The sequence below is a fragment of the Tubulanus polymorphus genome, chromosome 3 (assembly GCF_964204645.1).
Source record: "Tubulanus polymorphus chromosome 3, tnTubPoly1.2, whole genome shotgun sequence".
Lineage (NCBI taxonomy): Eukaryota > Metazoa > Nemertea > Palaeonemertea > Tubulaniformes > Tubulanidae > Tubulanus > Tubulanus polymorphus.
This window is the reverse complement of record NC_134027.1, coordinates 21,845,707-21,862,237: the sequence shown is the minus strand read 5'-3', so window position 1 is coordinate 21,862,237 and position 16,531 is coordinate 21,845,707. Positions and strand designations below refer to the sequence as shown.

The window sequence follows — 16,531 nt, the reverse complement described above, 5'->3', positions numbered from 1 at the left end:
GTGGATCATTTCCGGTGCCAGTTGCAATTCAAACGCAATCACTTGTCTGGTGCTAAAATTTGGCTCGGGCCTGGTTCGACATTTTTGGTCGGGCCAAATTTGGCCCGGGTCAAACAGGCTCGGGCCCATTTGCCACCCGTGTGAACAGTTGTTCCGGGCCAAATTTGGCACGTGCCTAATTTGGCCCGGGCCAAAAATGCTCGTGTGATCGCTGCTTATGTCAAATATCTACTGGTTAATGGGTCTATGATAGTTGATGGTTCATCAACGATCCACGATCGAGAGGCCGCTAAACGCCAAAATACAGAAATAAAATTTCGCCAAAACTCGGAATTTCCGAACGTAACGATAAATTTCTAACTGGTCCGAATCGCAGTACATGCAATGATTCGGCATTTAGTGGTTACCCTCCACAACGGCGATGATCATTCGAAAATTTGACTGCAAAGACGAGGAATGAAGGTCACCTGTCCCGTTGGAGATTTTAAGGCGTATTCATTTTCCGACATATGGTCAGGATCTACCACTGGCAAGTGGAGTCGAATGAAAATTTTTTCGAAGCCCGTTCTCTCCAGCCAGAGGTGAACGAGTGTAAATGGAAACAAATGTTTGAGTAGGTATCTATTTTCAATATGAATGGTTGGTATACTGTGAAACGGCGTTGTTATATCATAATATCAGCTGCGTTCACGCAATCACTTCGTTCATATATGGCTACAATTTAGCATGAGGGACAAATTCGGCCCGGGCCATTAGAGCTCGTGTAATCACGACTCAAATCTCCTGTTATGACTGGTATCCGCTGGACGCAACACTTGACAGGCAATTGAAGCAAAATTTATAAAATTAAGGTCATTCTTGGAGTGCCCAGTGACAGAGTTGGTTGGTGAAAGATATAATCCAGCAAATTTCATACGCCATTCCTACGCCATTTTAATAGCCTAGATAATAGCCTTTTAACCAAAAAATTATAAAACGGAAGGTGTCTAAAATACTGCCTTTTTAAAGGAAGATGAACTATCCTGTAATCCAGCAAATCTCACAAAAATGTTCAGAATTTTTCCCAATGAAATTATGCTATTTTGACAGAAAAACGCCTTTCCACTAAACAATTCTGAAATACTGTCTAAAATACTGCCGTTTTGAAAGGAAGATGAATAACCCTTTTTTACAGGGCGCCTTTAAGATAATGGGGCACCGGAAATTCTGGATCCTCCCCCATGAAGTCAACCGTTTGTGGAGAACTATTACGAAACATAGTTTTAATTTTGCGTTTATGAAACGATCTAGATTAACGCATACGCGCGCGCGTTGCTGGCGGAATAACAAAGAGATTTCGATGGTTCGAAATATAATAATAATTCAAAAAACATCTGGCGTTGCGTCTATCTCTTTTTGCATGACGTCGAAAGCTCTCTTTTTTAATGTAATACTACGTGAGGGTGAAATGTGGTCGAATGAAAATATTTATAATAGTTTAGGGCTGTAATCTGCGCAAACGCGTGATTTTTTCAACTGCAATTTTATCGCAATTGTGAAACCGCTTGAAAATCGCTGTGACGCACCACTCGTCTACGCGTTCATTGCAATTAATCTCGGATTTAGTCGCAAACAACTAGTCGACTAGTCGTACAATAACGAGCATGTTTCATCGGAAAATTGCCTACCACAGTAAAATCGCTCAAATGACCAAATTTGGCCCGTGCCAAAAACGTCGGACCAGGCCCGGTTAAATTTTAGCTAACGATAACTGATTACGTGTGAATTGCTACTGGTTCCAGAAATGACCCACTTCACTGTTCGAGCATTGCTTAGTATCGAGTGAATGGTTTGCGCGTGAGCTCTCTAATTAGACACGGGCCAAATTTGGCTCGAGTCTGATCCACGCCAATTTGGCCCGGGCCAAATCGTCTCCGTGTGATCACAGCCATTGAGCGGCCACTAAGGGGCTCTGGGATGAGATACTCGAAAGATTCTCGAAATTTTCACATCCCTTTTTTCCACCATTTTCACATTTCTTCGCACCAAAGAAAAAAAACGAGATTTTTCAAATTTTTTAAGGGACGTACGTATACACAATGCGACTTCTTCTATTTTCGACGAGGTTTTATGCAACAATTGCATAGCTAAACATGTTAAGACGATGTAACAATTTTTACGCGTAATTAGGACATACAAACTATTCTCTAGACCCACCACTAGTTGCTCAGCGTTCTGTAGACCTGAGCGCTTCTTCAATGCATCATAGCTGAATTGCAGCTGTATTGCAGCTGCTGTTCTACGATCACATGATCATTCAAAATGGCAGTGGTTAAGGTTTGAATCCCACGTGAACTGGTTTCAAATACTGATTTTCTATATTCAGTGAGCTTTTAATAAAATCGCGTTTTGATAGGTTATGCGTATGCCACTAACACGCAGGAAAGTTGAAACTTACATCAGTTTCATGGACGAAATATATTTCCGGGTCAGACACTCAACACAATTATTAGTAGTCGATGTAAGGTTTTAACATTTTTCTATTCTTACCAAATCCATTCCAAGTTAAATCTAGCCCTAACACTCGAATCTTTGATATAAAATCTTAGTAAATAGTAGGTCATTTCCGTTACCAGTTGCAATTCAAATGCAATCATTTGTCTCGCGCTAAAATTTGACTCGGGCCTGGTCCGACGTTTTGGTCAGGCTAAATTTGGCCCAGGCCCAACAGGCTCGAGCCCATTTGGCACCCGAGTGAACAGTACAAAAATCCTTGTGCGATCGCGGCTTAGAAGTATACCTCGGTATCTATGACCTCCCTTTGTGAATACGAAATATAGGCCTACACAAGAGATTTAATAAACTAAGAAGTTTGTGCTAAGAACCCGAGAGGGTGAGACAATTTGATAGATGACTATCGAACTTTATTGAGAATGAGCAAAGCTTAATTAAAGGCATAAATCGAATTGTCTCATTAAAACACCTCAACCGCAACGCACATGGCATTGCTAAACACTGCAAGCAAGCATGTTGATCCGGTGAAAAAGTTGGCTCGCGACCACGGAGCAAGTTTGGTCTAAAATATCGGTGTCTAAAACTCTACACTGCACAGCGGTAACACGCTCCAAATTGGCTATTTCAGACACCGATATAACTGTGGCGGCCATTTTGGATGACCTACATGCAAAGATAGCATAGAGAAGCCATCTTGAATATTATCCCCCAGCATCGGCTTACCGAATGAAAAACTAAAACAGTCTTCCTAAGCGCCAAATTATGCGTGAATGCCGGCTTGCTTTGTAAGCACGGGATTCTCGTGGATTTGGCAACATAAGTAAGCCTTAGAATCTTGAGTGACGTCGCTTATAATCGAATTCGGGACATGTAGTGATTAAGAACGGATGCTCAACGTAGCTTATTATTTTTTAGCTTAATCAAGGTTCATAGCCTCCAGGGTCCAGTTCCACAGTCGTGAGTTAAGATTTGACTCCGAGTTAAAACATTGAAAATTAACTAACTTTAACTCAGAGTTAAATCTAACTCACAACTGTGGAACTGGGTCCTAAACAATCTGAATACCAGATCATATTCTGGGCTGTTTGGAAGGCAAATTCGAACTAAAAATTCAACCATTTCCGGTGCTCATTATTGGCAAAACGTTTATGCTGGATGCTACCAATGGACAGAGGAGCGTAGCAGACACAGAAATCAAATGGAAAACAAAAATGAGTATATATTGTTACAAAACTTCACGCTTTTCCTAGCTTTACTTCAAATACACCAAAATTCCAGAATTTTCCTTGCCTGAAATAACTTTTTATATCAGGCTGTTTCAGATCACTACGAACCCCTTAATCAGTTCTGTTTTACGAAACTGGGTCCTGCACAATTCTAAAAATAGATTGACGTGTGCCCGCGTAGTCAATTTTTTAAATGTAATACCACTCAGAATCCTATGGGAATAGTAAGAAGACGAGGAATGAGTCAGTCTGCTGGCGATATCGCGTAAAATAGGGAATTGAAACGCATATAAATTGCGGATAATTCCAACATAAAAGAATATTGCGTCACCGAGTAACGTCGTATAGACCATCCATATACTAGCCACGTTCGGTGCCGACGTACTAAACATAGTCTGTTTCATATCAGTACGGATCGGGCATTCATACTAGCGAAATGTCCGCAAGGTCCGAGTCTCAATTGCGGAACCAGTTGAAATTCATGCACACTATTTGACCCTTGCTAAAATCTGGCTCGACCCATCCTCCCCGGCAGGGATGCGAACTTGATGGCATCCCGTTTTATTTCAGCCCGGGTTTTCCCATTTATAGTTCTTCCGTGAAATTTACCTGAGTGATTATATGACGAGCAATCCGATTGGTGCTGCAAGTTTTCACGCAGCATAGCTGCGTATGTACCTGCGCACCCGGTCCACTGTGGCAGGGGTTCGTGCCGTGGCTGAGTATAGCGATGCCATCGGGTTCGAATCCCTGCCAAGGGAGGATGGGCCCGACCCTACTCCGATGTTTTGTTTGGGCAAATCTTGCCCAGGCCAAACAGACATGGGGCCTATTTGGCGGCACCCGTGTGAACAGTTATTCCGAGCATAATTTGCCAAGGGCCAACAACGCTTGTGCAAGCGATCGTTCGCATCTAGTTAGTCAGCTCTGATTTGGCCCAGACCCGGTCCAGCTAGACAAAACACTTGTCATTGACAGGAGGCAATGAATGACAAGTTGCTATTCACATACAGCGGGTAATAATCCATTGCAAAATTTTGCACAACCTGGATCTGTCTTTTTGGTTGGGTCTCATTGGCCCCAACCAAGACCCCTGCATGTTCATGTGCAAATCACTCACTGCGGTTAAGGAGTCACTTCCGCATCCTAGCTAAAAGTTTTTGCATATTTTTTGCAAAGTTTTGCATAAAAATGCTTGTGCGATCGTGGCTAAAGAATTAATCGAACCCATACTAAAATCTTGACCAGCCCGGCCGAAAAAAAAGAGGTATGGACCCAATCAGCGCGGTGTGAACGATTGGCCAAATGGTCAAATAAGGCCCGGGTAAAAAATGCTTGCGCGATTGTTGCTATACTGCGAACGCAGCTTATATAATCACCTCTTACCGAAAAATCTGTTGTACGAGAGACGTTCTGCGCGGATCTGCATCATACAGATGAGGGTTTTGAATAGTTCCTATATACCGTGTTGATAATATGTACATGTTATAAACCAGTGCTACGTACAATGAAACCAGCTTTATTCTCGACAGCCGTAACTTGATAAACTGGCATAATCATAAATCTGGATTAATTTGTAATAATTATATACGTAGTCGAAATTCAATCATTTTCGCATATTTTTCAGGTATCAAATGAAATCTGATAAAACACCACCATTTACATCGTTGAAACACTCTATCTGCTGAATACTCTTGTTGAAACCAAACATTTACATAAGCCGTATTCAGCCGAGATGATATGCACGGATCGGGCCCCGAGTCAAGTTTGGTCCGTGCCTAATTAGAGAGCGTGGTGACATGTAAAACACTCACTCAATACCGAACAATGTTTAAACATAGCGAAATGAGTCTTTTTATGGCAGAATCGCTGGCCGCAAAATGGCGCCATTTCTCTTCAGGGCCAGGGACCACATGATTCTTTGACAACGTAAGAACCGTTACAACGATGTTTTGATAACTACTATGCATTATACGACGGGTTCCGTGTGAGTCGATGTGTACTACGTAATTAATACTCTCATTCCATTTTAGGTAAGTCTTAGTATTAGTAGACTTTATGAGAGGATGTGCGCTATGTCATCAATATGGCGCAGGAATGCCAGACTAGCCATGATGTACAAGATTACCAATGGCATGGCCAACCTAGACACCACTACTCGGTTCGTCAAGCCAATACGCTACTCCAGAGGCCTGAGCAAGCATGCATTCCAGCGGCCAATGTGTTCATCCGAAGCACGCAAGTGGTCATTTTTCCCAAGGACCATCGCTGATTGGAATGCCTTACCTGCCACAACGGTGACCGCCGAGAGCCTTGAAGCCTTCATTGCGCAACGTTCGCGTGTTGAACGCATCACGTTCTCTCATTCAACGTTCAAATCGAAACGCGTTGAGTACACGTGATTTAAAACGCGTTTTAAAACCCGATACAACGATGTACGGTACGCGTTTGATTTCTTTCCAAAAAGCCGAACAATTTTCCGTTTTAAACGTAAAGGAAACGGAAAATAAACGTTAACGATGTTAATTCAATTCCAAGCTATACCGTATCTGGGCTAGACTGGTTGCCAGTCAATTCAATTCAATTATCGATATATGCAAATTCAAAATAAATATATCGATCCTTGATTATTATAAAATCCTATATCATGTTACTTATTTTTGAAAATATTAAGCAGTGTTACTTTTCAAGGCATCGATTCAATTCTAGTAATCCAAGTGCTGATCGGCTGTTAGTGACGGGACTTGTCACTACGAGGGGCGCACTATGCGACTGACAGTGATCTTGTAACCGAATATATATCTATTATGCTAGATACTGGGCAATCTTGTCACCGGTGGCACTATCAACAGCTGACAATGTGGTTGAACACTATGCGATATCGCAGCACAACTATCGAGATGAAAATCGTCAACAAGTCAACAAGAAATCACCTGGTATACGCCAGGCGTCAGCGTTCGTGTAACCCTAGTCAGTCGCTTGCCGGTTCAGGCTGGTTGGAAGATGTTCGAATGAACCGCAAGCAAAATTTCCGATTTAATGTACTTCGATTTGGATGAAAACTTCTGTAAATTCGACCGCCGATCACACAACTTCATCTGTACCAATTCAGATTTCAAAATCAAACTCCGTGTTTCGTTCGCGGCAGGCGTGGTCGGTCTGTAAGTGACACTAAATCAATCCAAATGAGACCAAATCTACTGATCGAATACGAAAACAAATCCTTATTTTTTCTAAAAAACGTTGCTGTAACACTGTAGATTTTATTCGTAGGAGTCGTCCGAGTACTTCGTTTCCAAAAAAGTCCAAACACCACTTCCGCTTCGAGTAGTTAAGGGAATATATATCTTTCCCAACCGACCATCCAGATCAAGTCAAGTCGAATCTACCAATCGAATAAATAAGAGGGAATTCAAGATGAAAACAATACGTACGAGAAGCAAAATTGTCAATTCAATCATGATAAAACCCGTCTTTGGACGGGTCATTCGCTAGTTGGTAATAAGTTGCTTCACGAGCTGTAGAGGCACGTGTTGTTGAGTCCTCGTGGAACTGTGTTTTAACTATAGTCAAATTTCACCCGTGAACTATATATAAGCTTATTAACCCTTTCAGTGCTGACTAATCAATACCCTATAGTGCTGGAGATTTTGAAAAATTCCACCCTAGCGTGTTGAATAATGGGAATACCTCTATAGTGCATCTACACCACGGCGCAGTGTATTGTTAGTTACTAATATTTCACTATATTTGACAGGTGCTACCATCATCTAATAGAGTTAAAACTAATTACTAATTACATCAATACACATCAGTGCGGTGTACTAGCAAAATCCATCATCAGTTCATACACCGCCCTGCGGTGTAGACGCACTGAAAGGGTTAAAGTGTCTTCTTTACAAGTAAAGCCAGCCTATAAAAGGCTTATAAGCCGTAAACCTCTGCAAAAACTATAGTCGCGATCACACGAGCATTTTTGACCCAAGTCAAATTTTCGCCGGTGCGAAATATGGGTGTTCAAATTCGAACTGGTGCAAAATTGGTCAGCGCCCGGTTCACAGAGCCAAATTTCGCGTGACTAAAACAATGGACCCGGCCCGTGCCAAATTATAGCACGTTTCAGATTACTTCACGTGAAATGCTAACTGGTTCTGAAAGCGACAACTGTGCTAAGAACAGGGCTCTGTCACTTGTTACTAAAATGCTATCGAGGCAATGCTGTGTGTTCTCACAGCATTGCTTTGATTAGCGTTTTACTAACAAACGAGTGATTTTTGTTTGAATGTGCTCTAATCAAGCGTAGGCCAAATATGACTAGGGGGGGGGGGCAGTTTGACCCAGGCCAAATCATCTCCGTGTGGCCACAGCTGTAGTAGACAAACCAATCAGCATGAATAATGTAGTCTTTTACAACAACCTAGCAGACTTAAGATTCAAATGAACCTCAAATAAACTTTATGTCATTGACCAGACAAAGGTAATCAATAAACGTTCAACTATTATTGATTTTTAACTCACAACCACTAATTGATCACTTAGCCTATCACAATTATTTATCACATCAATCACACTGTTCTCACAGAGGCCTATCCATGTTATGATAACGTAGTGTGAACATGGCTTTATCAGGGTTCATAGTGGTAGGCGCTTTTTGATAGTGAAAGTAAGCGCTTTCTCGAAAGGCACTTGTTTGACGATGTAAGTCCGTGACCCTCGTTCTAATGCACAACACAAAATCATTGAAGCCCGAAGTAAATAGCATTAATCGTTGGGTGGCAAGTGAAGCCACAGTCGGCCATCTTGGATGACATCATGACCTACTAGCGCGCAACTACAGCTCCAATCTTATTGTCGAGAACAGGATGTTTATGTAAATATGTCAGTAACCATATAGTGTTCACTCCCCCTTAGCCTATGTAGCGAATCATCATATATATTAGCATGCGCATGTGCAGTCGGGACAGGTGGTTAGCCTGTGTGTGACCGAAATAAACGAGTATCTTATGATCTGTAGACTGAACCCGTCGTGTTTTTAGTCTTTCTCTTCTTTTATCTCCGAACCTGGTCTTCTTTGTGACTCGCAACGCCACATTGGTGCCGTGACCAGGATCAGCCGAGTGGAGGATACTCAACTGAACCGGTCGACAATCACACGAACTGCAATCAGGCAGAAAGTTGATGATCTCGTCGTGAAATCGTCAACAATCGTCGAAGATTTTCGAACGACCGAAGACGATGTAGATTTACTAGATATTTACATCGAGCAGATCACAGAAAAGTTAAGTCGACTAGAGAAGCTAGACTTGACGATCGAGGACCTAACTCCTTTAACGCATCTTTCAGACACGATTCAAGAAGCAGAGGACTTCAGATCTAGCGTCATTGAAAAACGCGGCCGAATAATCCGATTTGTAGAAAAGGCGACGCACACAACGCAACCTCATAATTCTTCGATGAACAATTCCGGTGCTTCTGCGACGCCATTTCGCCCGAACAAGGTAAATCTACCTAAACTTACGCTCGCAAAATTCGACGGCGATTTACTCAAATGGCAGGAATTCATAGACGGATTCAATTCAGCGGCCAACGACGACCCGAATCTCGACGACGTCGTTAAGTTCCAATACTTACGCGCACAACTTAACGGCGAAGCTTACAGAACGATCGAGGGTCTGGCCCTCACCGCGTCGAATTATGCGAACGCACTTCAAGTACTGATAAAAAGGTATGGGCAACCGCAAATCATTATCAGTGCATATATGCGAGCGTTATGGGAACTTTAGCGACCGACAGAAGACATGCAGAGTCTGATGGAATTTTCGGACAAACTGGAAACATATATCCGAGGACTAAGTGCGCTCGGAAAAAACGAAGATAGCTACGGAGATTTGTTGACTCCGATTATCTTAGATAAACTGCCTGGGATGATACGACGACAGATAACGAGGGATAATAACGGCGCGAATTGGAATCTCCAGTCGTTGCGAGATGCCCTTTCGAGAGAGATAACAGCGTTCCAGGCAGGAGTTTCAGTGTACCCAGAAACTGCTCACCTGGGTACCACGTCAGCGTTCCACGTGGGCAATGCGATCAAGAGAAAACCATTAAAATGTACATTTTGTAAAGGGACACATTTCGCGTCAGATTGTGTTCTTGTAACCGAACCAGAGAAACGCCTGGATATCGTTAAACGTGATAAACTTTGTTATAATTGCATGGGCACTCATCGTTCTCGGGACTGTAAATCCAAGAACACATGTAAAAAGTGCAGAGGGAAACATCACACGTTACTATGTGGTTCCTCCCTTACAGAAACGCGCGAGATTTCTACGAAAGATCGACCACAAAACGGAAGCAGAAGCGATTCTCACGATATAAAAACTGTTCATCAAACGTATGCCGGCGCCCAACAACCACGACCAGATGGGCCCATACTTCTTAAAACAGCTGTGGCGGAGATTTTTTCGCCATCAACTTCCGCTAATAACCGCTCGAATGGTCGTAAGATAAACATTTTACTGGACGAAGGCAGCCATAGATCGTTTATCACGACGCGAATTTCTGTCAGCTTAAATCTCCCACATCTGGGCCAAGAGGAAATCAATCTAGCGACGTTCGGAGAACAACTGGCCGGTCGGCGATTACTTCAAAGAACGAACTTTAACATCGCGTCATCAGAGGGTTCACCGATACTAATTAAAGCCCTCGTGATACCGACCATCTCCACGCCAATCAGCAATCTTGTAAACAATAAAGTTTTGGATCTTCCGCATCTGCGAAACCTAACTCTAGCGGAACAGCCATCATCAATAACCGGCGACTTTGATATCGATGTATTAATTGGCGCCGATTACTACTGGTCTATAGTCGGCGATAATACCGTGAAGGGCTACGGCCCGACTGCCGTTTCATCACGTATAGGGTATCTCTTATCAGGGCCCATACCAACCACACCTTACTCACCGGAGTAAGGAATTCAACCGTTCTCAACGTATCTTGTGTGAGAAATATGGATCTCAATTCGCACCGCGGAGAGGAAGTCTCATTACAATCGTTTTGGGACTTAGAAACGATCGGCATCAAAGATGACGCTTCTTTGATAAAAAACCGTGGACTTGCTTATTCGGACTATATTAAAACCCATCTAACTGTTGATAGCGATGGACGCTATACTGCGAAACTACCTTGGAAAGAAAGCCACGCCCCCTTGCCGGACAACAGACACGTGGCCGAAGCACGGACTCGCAGTATGATACGCCGTTTATCCGCAGAAATGAGAACCGTATACGATACAATAATTGAAGAACAACTGTCGCGTGATTTCATAGAGGATGTAACACATGACACCTCTAGTATCGGACACTATTTACCCCACCGAGGAGTAAAAAAGGACTCTACTACCACGCCCCTCAGAATCGTTTTCGACTGCAGTTGTAGAGTCGGAAGCGAACCGTCGTTGAATGATTGCTTGGAAACTGGACCCCCGCTCCTAAACGATTTGGTATCTATATTGTTGCGATTTCGATTGTACTCTACGGGAATATCCACCGATATCGAAAAGGCATTTTTACAAATAAGACTCCACGAACACGATCGGAAGTATACCAAATTCTTGTGGTTAACCGACCCGAATGATCCAGAAAGCGATTTCAAAGTACTTCAGTTTAAAAGTATCCTGTTCGGAGCGGTCTCGAGCCCGTTTGTTCTTAATGCCACTGTCAAATCCCACTTAGCCAATTACGATTGCGAAACCGCGGGGAAATTGGCCGAAAACATATACGTGGATAATATCGTCACTGGAGTAACATCTGAGGACAAAGCGATAAACTTTTATGCACAATCAAACGAAATAATGAATTCTGCAGGCTTGTCCCTCAGAGCGTGGGCAACTAATTGCCAGAGACTGCGTAATTTGGCGAGCTCGGATGGAGTAGCCGAGTCGAAACCCATCGCGAACGTCCTCGGGATCCGATGGGACACTCATAACGACACCCTTAGCATCAAGGTAGATGACGGAACGTCCGATCTGGTGACAAAACGTGAGGTAGTTAGCGCGGCGTCGAAGTTATATGATCCGCTTGGTTTTCTGGCCCCCGTACAGGTCAGGGCTAAGATGTACATCCAGGAACTCTGGAAACTTAATCTAGGCTGGGACGACCCAGTACAGGACGAATCAATGCGAGAAAAATGGTTCTCGATTCGGAATGATTTGTCACGTGCGTCAGAAATTGTGTTATCAAGGAAATACTTAAGTCAACCGCAAACCCAGAATTATGAAATACACGTGTTTGCTGATAGTAGCAAAGCAGCATTTGGAGCTGTGGTTTATTTACGAAACCAGCATGATACATCGTTTGTTATGTCTAAGACACTGTCGCACCAGTAAAGGAATTAACTATTCCACGACTGGAATTACTTGCTGCTTTGACAGGTTCGAAGCTTATCGATTATGTAACTGAATCGCTCGGTTCTGAAATCGCTATAACCAAAAAAGTGCTTTGGAGCGATAGTCAGATTGTGCTTTGTTGGTTGAACTCCGATCGAAAGTTACCAGTATTCGTCAGCAACCGCGTGAAACAGATTAAATCTATCAAAATTGACGAGTACCGTTACTGCCCGACGTCTGATAATCCGGCAGACATACTGTCGCGTGGAATCGACTCCGAGAAACTACGGCATTCTAATTTGTGGTGGTTTGGCCCCGAATGGCTGAAACATGGCGACTGGCCCGTGGATAAATTATACGCTGACACTAGTACAGTTAATATCCTCCACATCAACGATCCTCAACCCGGGCAGGTTGAAGACGCGGAGGACGAACGGATTGGTTTGGTAGAAATAATCGACATTGAACGATTCATAGAGTTGGGATCATTATTACGTGTCACCGCTTACGTTTTCTTGTTTGTCGCGAAACTTCAACGCCAGACAGATCGGTCCGCCGCGGATCTGACGCCGAATGATATAGCCCGAGCTAGAACGGCGTGGATTAAAGCTGTGCAAAATGCTAATTATTCGAATGAAATTTTCGTGCTGCAGGGTAATCATGCAAAATCGCGAGCGCCCCTGACAAAACAGCTACGGTTGTTTATTGGCGATGATAGCTTGTTGAGAGTTGGAGGGAGACTCCATAACGCCCCGATTGATTATGGCGCGAAATTCCCAATATTACTACCCCCGAATGGGCGATTTACCGAGTTAACTGTGATTGATGCTCACGCGAGAGCACTTCATTTGGGTACAGAATCAACGATTAACCGTATTCGACAAACGTATTGGATTCAAAGTATCAGGAAAGTCGTTAAATCTCTGTTGCGAAAATGTTACAATTGCAAAATCATTAGTGGTCAGCCATACCCACTACCGGACCCTGCACCGTTGCAGAAGAGCAGGCTGACAGATGCCCATCCCTTTACCGTAACGGGAGTGGATTTCACCGGACATTTGTTTGTGAGAGATAACAACAGAGAAGCGAAAGCGTATATAGTCTTGTTTACATGTGCGAACACACGTGCCGTTCATCTCGAGGTTGTTTCTGATATGTCGTGTGCCACATTTCTTCTCGCCTTCCGACGTTTCGCCGCATGTCGATCCTTACCTCAAAAGTTGATAAGTGATAACGGATCGGCATTCGTGGCCGCGGCGGGAGAATTAAAGAAGCTTCTCGATATTCATTCGGTTCGAAAATACATGCTCGAGAAAAATGTTGAATGGGTATTTATACCAAAGGCTGCCCCATGGCATGGTGGCTTTTGGGAACGTTTAGTTGGACTTACGAAACAAGTTCTGAAACGTGTTTTAGTCCGCGCATACATATCGATGTCTGAACTTATTACGCTCGTCGCGGAAATCGAAATGGTGATCAACAACCGCCCGCTTACGTATTTGTCCGATGACGTAACTGACCCAGAACCGCTAACACCATCGCACCTCCTTCACGGACAAGTTATGTCGAATCTACCGCACCTATCTGATACCGATGCTATCAGTGATCCGGAGTATGGTGTTTCGATAAATACACAAAACCTCCAGAAACGCGCACAAAGAGTGATGGAACTCTTCGAACATTTTCAGTCTCGTTGGACCAACGAATACGTTATTGCGCTACGTGAACGACATCTGTCCATGCGAAATAATGGCAGAACAAGCGAGATTCGATCAGGAGACGTTGTACTCGTACACGACGACCAAAAACGTAGAATTAACTGGAAGCTTGCGATCGTAACGAAACTGAACTACGGGAACGACGGCGCAGTTCGTTCAGCAGAAATTAGAATGGGCACTACAAATACTAGCCGACCTATAAATAAACTGTTCCCGCTTGAAATTAACACCGATATGGACTTTAAAGAGCCTGGCCCCGTTATAACCTCCGATCCGCGACCCGTGTGAAACGCAGCGCGAAAGGCTCGTGCAAAAATCGTCGAATGTTTGAAATAGTTGCATAATAGTTACTATCAATGCCTGAATTTACTATTTAATCGTATTTTGAATTAACGTTTAGTTGTTTATTGATTTCCATAAGCTTTATTTACTTAATCCATTGTAATGATTAGTCATATATCTCTCCGTTCTTACTCTTTATTTGTTTACCTTTGTCGCCCCCTGGAGAAATGTCGAGAACAGGATGTTTATGTAAATATGTCAGTAAACATATAGTGTTCACTCCCCCTTAGCCTATGTAGCGAATCATCATATATATTAGCATGGGCATGTGCAGTCGGGACAGGTGGTTAGCCTGTGTGTGACCGAAATAAACGAGTATCTTATGATCTGTAGACTGAACCCGTCGTGTTTTTAGTCTTTCTCTTCTTTTATCTCCGAACCTGGTCTTCTTTGTGACTCGCAACGCCACACTTATGGAATGCTTTACCTTTTAGAATAAAATCCTGCAGCGATGTAGTTACTTTTAAAACTGAGCTGAAAACTTTTCTTTTCAGGCAATATTTTAATTGACTGTTCTAAATTGTTTTTATAGCCTTTTGTAAACCGCGCTGAAATGTATACGGAGCGCGGTATATAAGAAATAAATATTATTATCATTATTATTATTATTATTACTGAAATTAAGCTTCCGCAGGGTGGCCGCGTCTATTCGACTTGATTTCGGCGTTACGAAAATTTTGATTTTCAAATTTTGAATCGCGAGTTCCATTTGTCTCATAGTCGAGTCGAAACAAGAAGCCGCCGAACCATACGTTTCACGTTTCAGTGGGTCACGATATCGCGAACCGTAATACAACAATCGCAGATGTTATTTCAAAAATTTCGCATTTACTCTATTCATGAAAACAATCGGCCGATATTCAGTGAATGTAAACGCGAATAATTTATTCTAAAAAAAAAAATGTTCATACATCTGCCATATTATAATACACGGTGGCTGACGCCATACTGAAATCAACTTTTCGTTATGATGTAGTCTTCTTATGGCAGGGTGTTGAATCAAACTTTTCGATTTAACCTAGTCCTTTTCCTCTTTATACCACGTTAATGAAATGTCATTGAAACGAAAATTCAGTTTCAGATGTGATGTTAAAATGAAATAACGGTTTAAACGCGGAAATTTTTCGTGTTGCGTAAATAGAAAAAATAGGTGGAAATTGAATGTAATATTTGGTTTTTCGATTCGGCCCAAATCAACTACCATTAAAGCCGCGATCACACAGAGATGATTTGGCCCGGGCTAAATTGGCACAGATCTGATCAGGCTGGAGCTAAATTTGGCCCATGCCTAATAGAGAGCCCACGCGCAAACCACTCTTTCGATACTTAACAATGCTCAAACAAAGCCAAGTGGGTCATTTGCGGTAATAGTTGCAATTCAAACGCAATCATTTGTCCCGTGCTAATATTTGGCTCGGGCCTGGTCCAAGGTTTTTGGTCAGACCAAATTTGGCCCGGACCAATTTGGCACCCGTGTGAACCATTGTGCCGGGCCAAATGAGGCACGGGCCAAAAACACTTGTGTGATCGCGGCTATAGTCGTTGGTACGAATTCGGTAAAAATTTTACCTGCCTATATTTTATCGGGAATGGCTGATTGGGGAAGTGGGTAAAAATGGATCACAAAGGGACAGCTCGTGTAGGTTTATACGTATCATAATATACAAATATATCCAGCTGGTATCGCACGCCATAATGCTATCAGTCGGAAAAATCAATGATTACTCTATATAAACTATAGATAGATAGGTACATATGTTGCAAAGGGGACCGGCGCGATAAAAAGCGTTTCAATCGAATATATTATCTGTCACTTTTTCTCACACTTTCAAAAAAGCAAATTTTCTTTGTTTCCATATAGATTATCTATAGGCCCTATTCATCATGAATCGAAAGAAAAACCCACGATTATCGAGTGGCTACGTAGGTATCATCTACATATTAACGTTTTAACGAACCAAAATCAACTGATAATAGCTGCGATCACACGCATTTTTGGCCTGGAACAACTAGTCACACGGATGGCAAATGGACCTGTGCGTGTTTGGCCCGACCAAAAATGTTGGACCAGGCCTATATACCAAATTTTAGCACAGGTTGAATTATTGCATGTAAATTGCAACTGGTTCGGGAAATGACTCACTTCGCTTTTTTCGGAGCATTGTTTAGAGCGTCGAGTGAGTGGTCTGCTTGTGAACACACTCTCTAATTAGGGCCAAATTTGACTCGGGCTTGATATTCTAGCTGCTATAAGTACCATGAAATCACTATCCCTAGTTAGTCCTTGAATGCGTTATGCTTTTACTTGTTTTTTAAATCAGCTGTTATCGCTAACTATTTGACTAGATAAAACCTGTGATCGACAG

At 42.7% G+C, this 16,531-nt stretch overlaps 2 protein-coding genes across 2 annotated transcripts in view; one reads left to right on the top strand and one right to left on the bottom strand.

Moving 5' to 3' along the window:
• LOC141902017 (TBC1 domain family member 30-like) overlaps positions 1–16,531 on the bottom strand; it is a 70,929-nt gene that overhangs the window by 51,899 nt on the left and 2,499 nt on the right. The gene's annotated exons all lie outside the window — the stretch shown is intronic.
• On the top strand, positions 8,336–11,653 carry LOC141901090 (uncharacterized). Its single transcript, XM_074788169.1, has 5 exons — positions 8,336–8,359; positions 8,756–9,430; positions 9,503–10,686; positions 10,878–11,396; positions 11,620–11,653. The coding sequence occupies exons 1-5, from the start codon at positions 8,336–8,338 to the stop codon at positions 11,651–11,653; spliced, it is 2,436 nt and encodes an 811-aa protein (XP_074644270.1).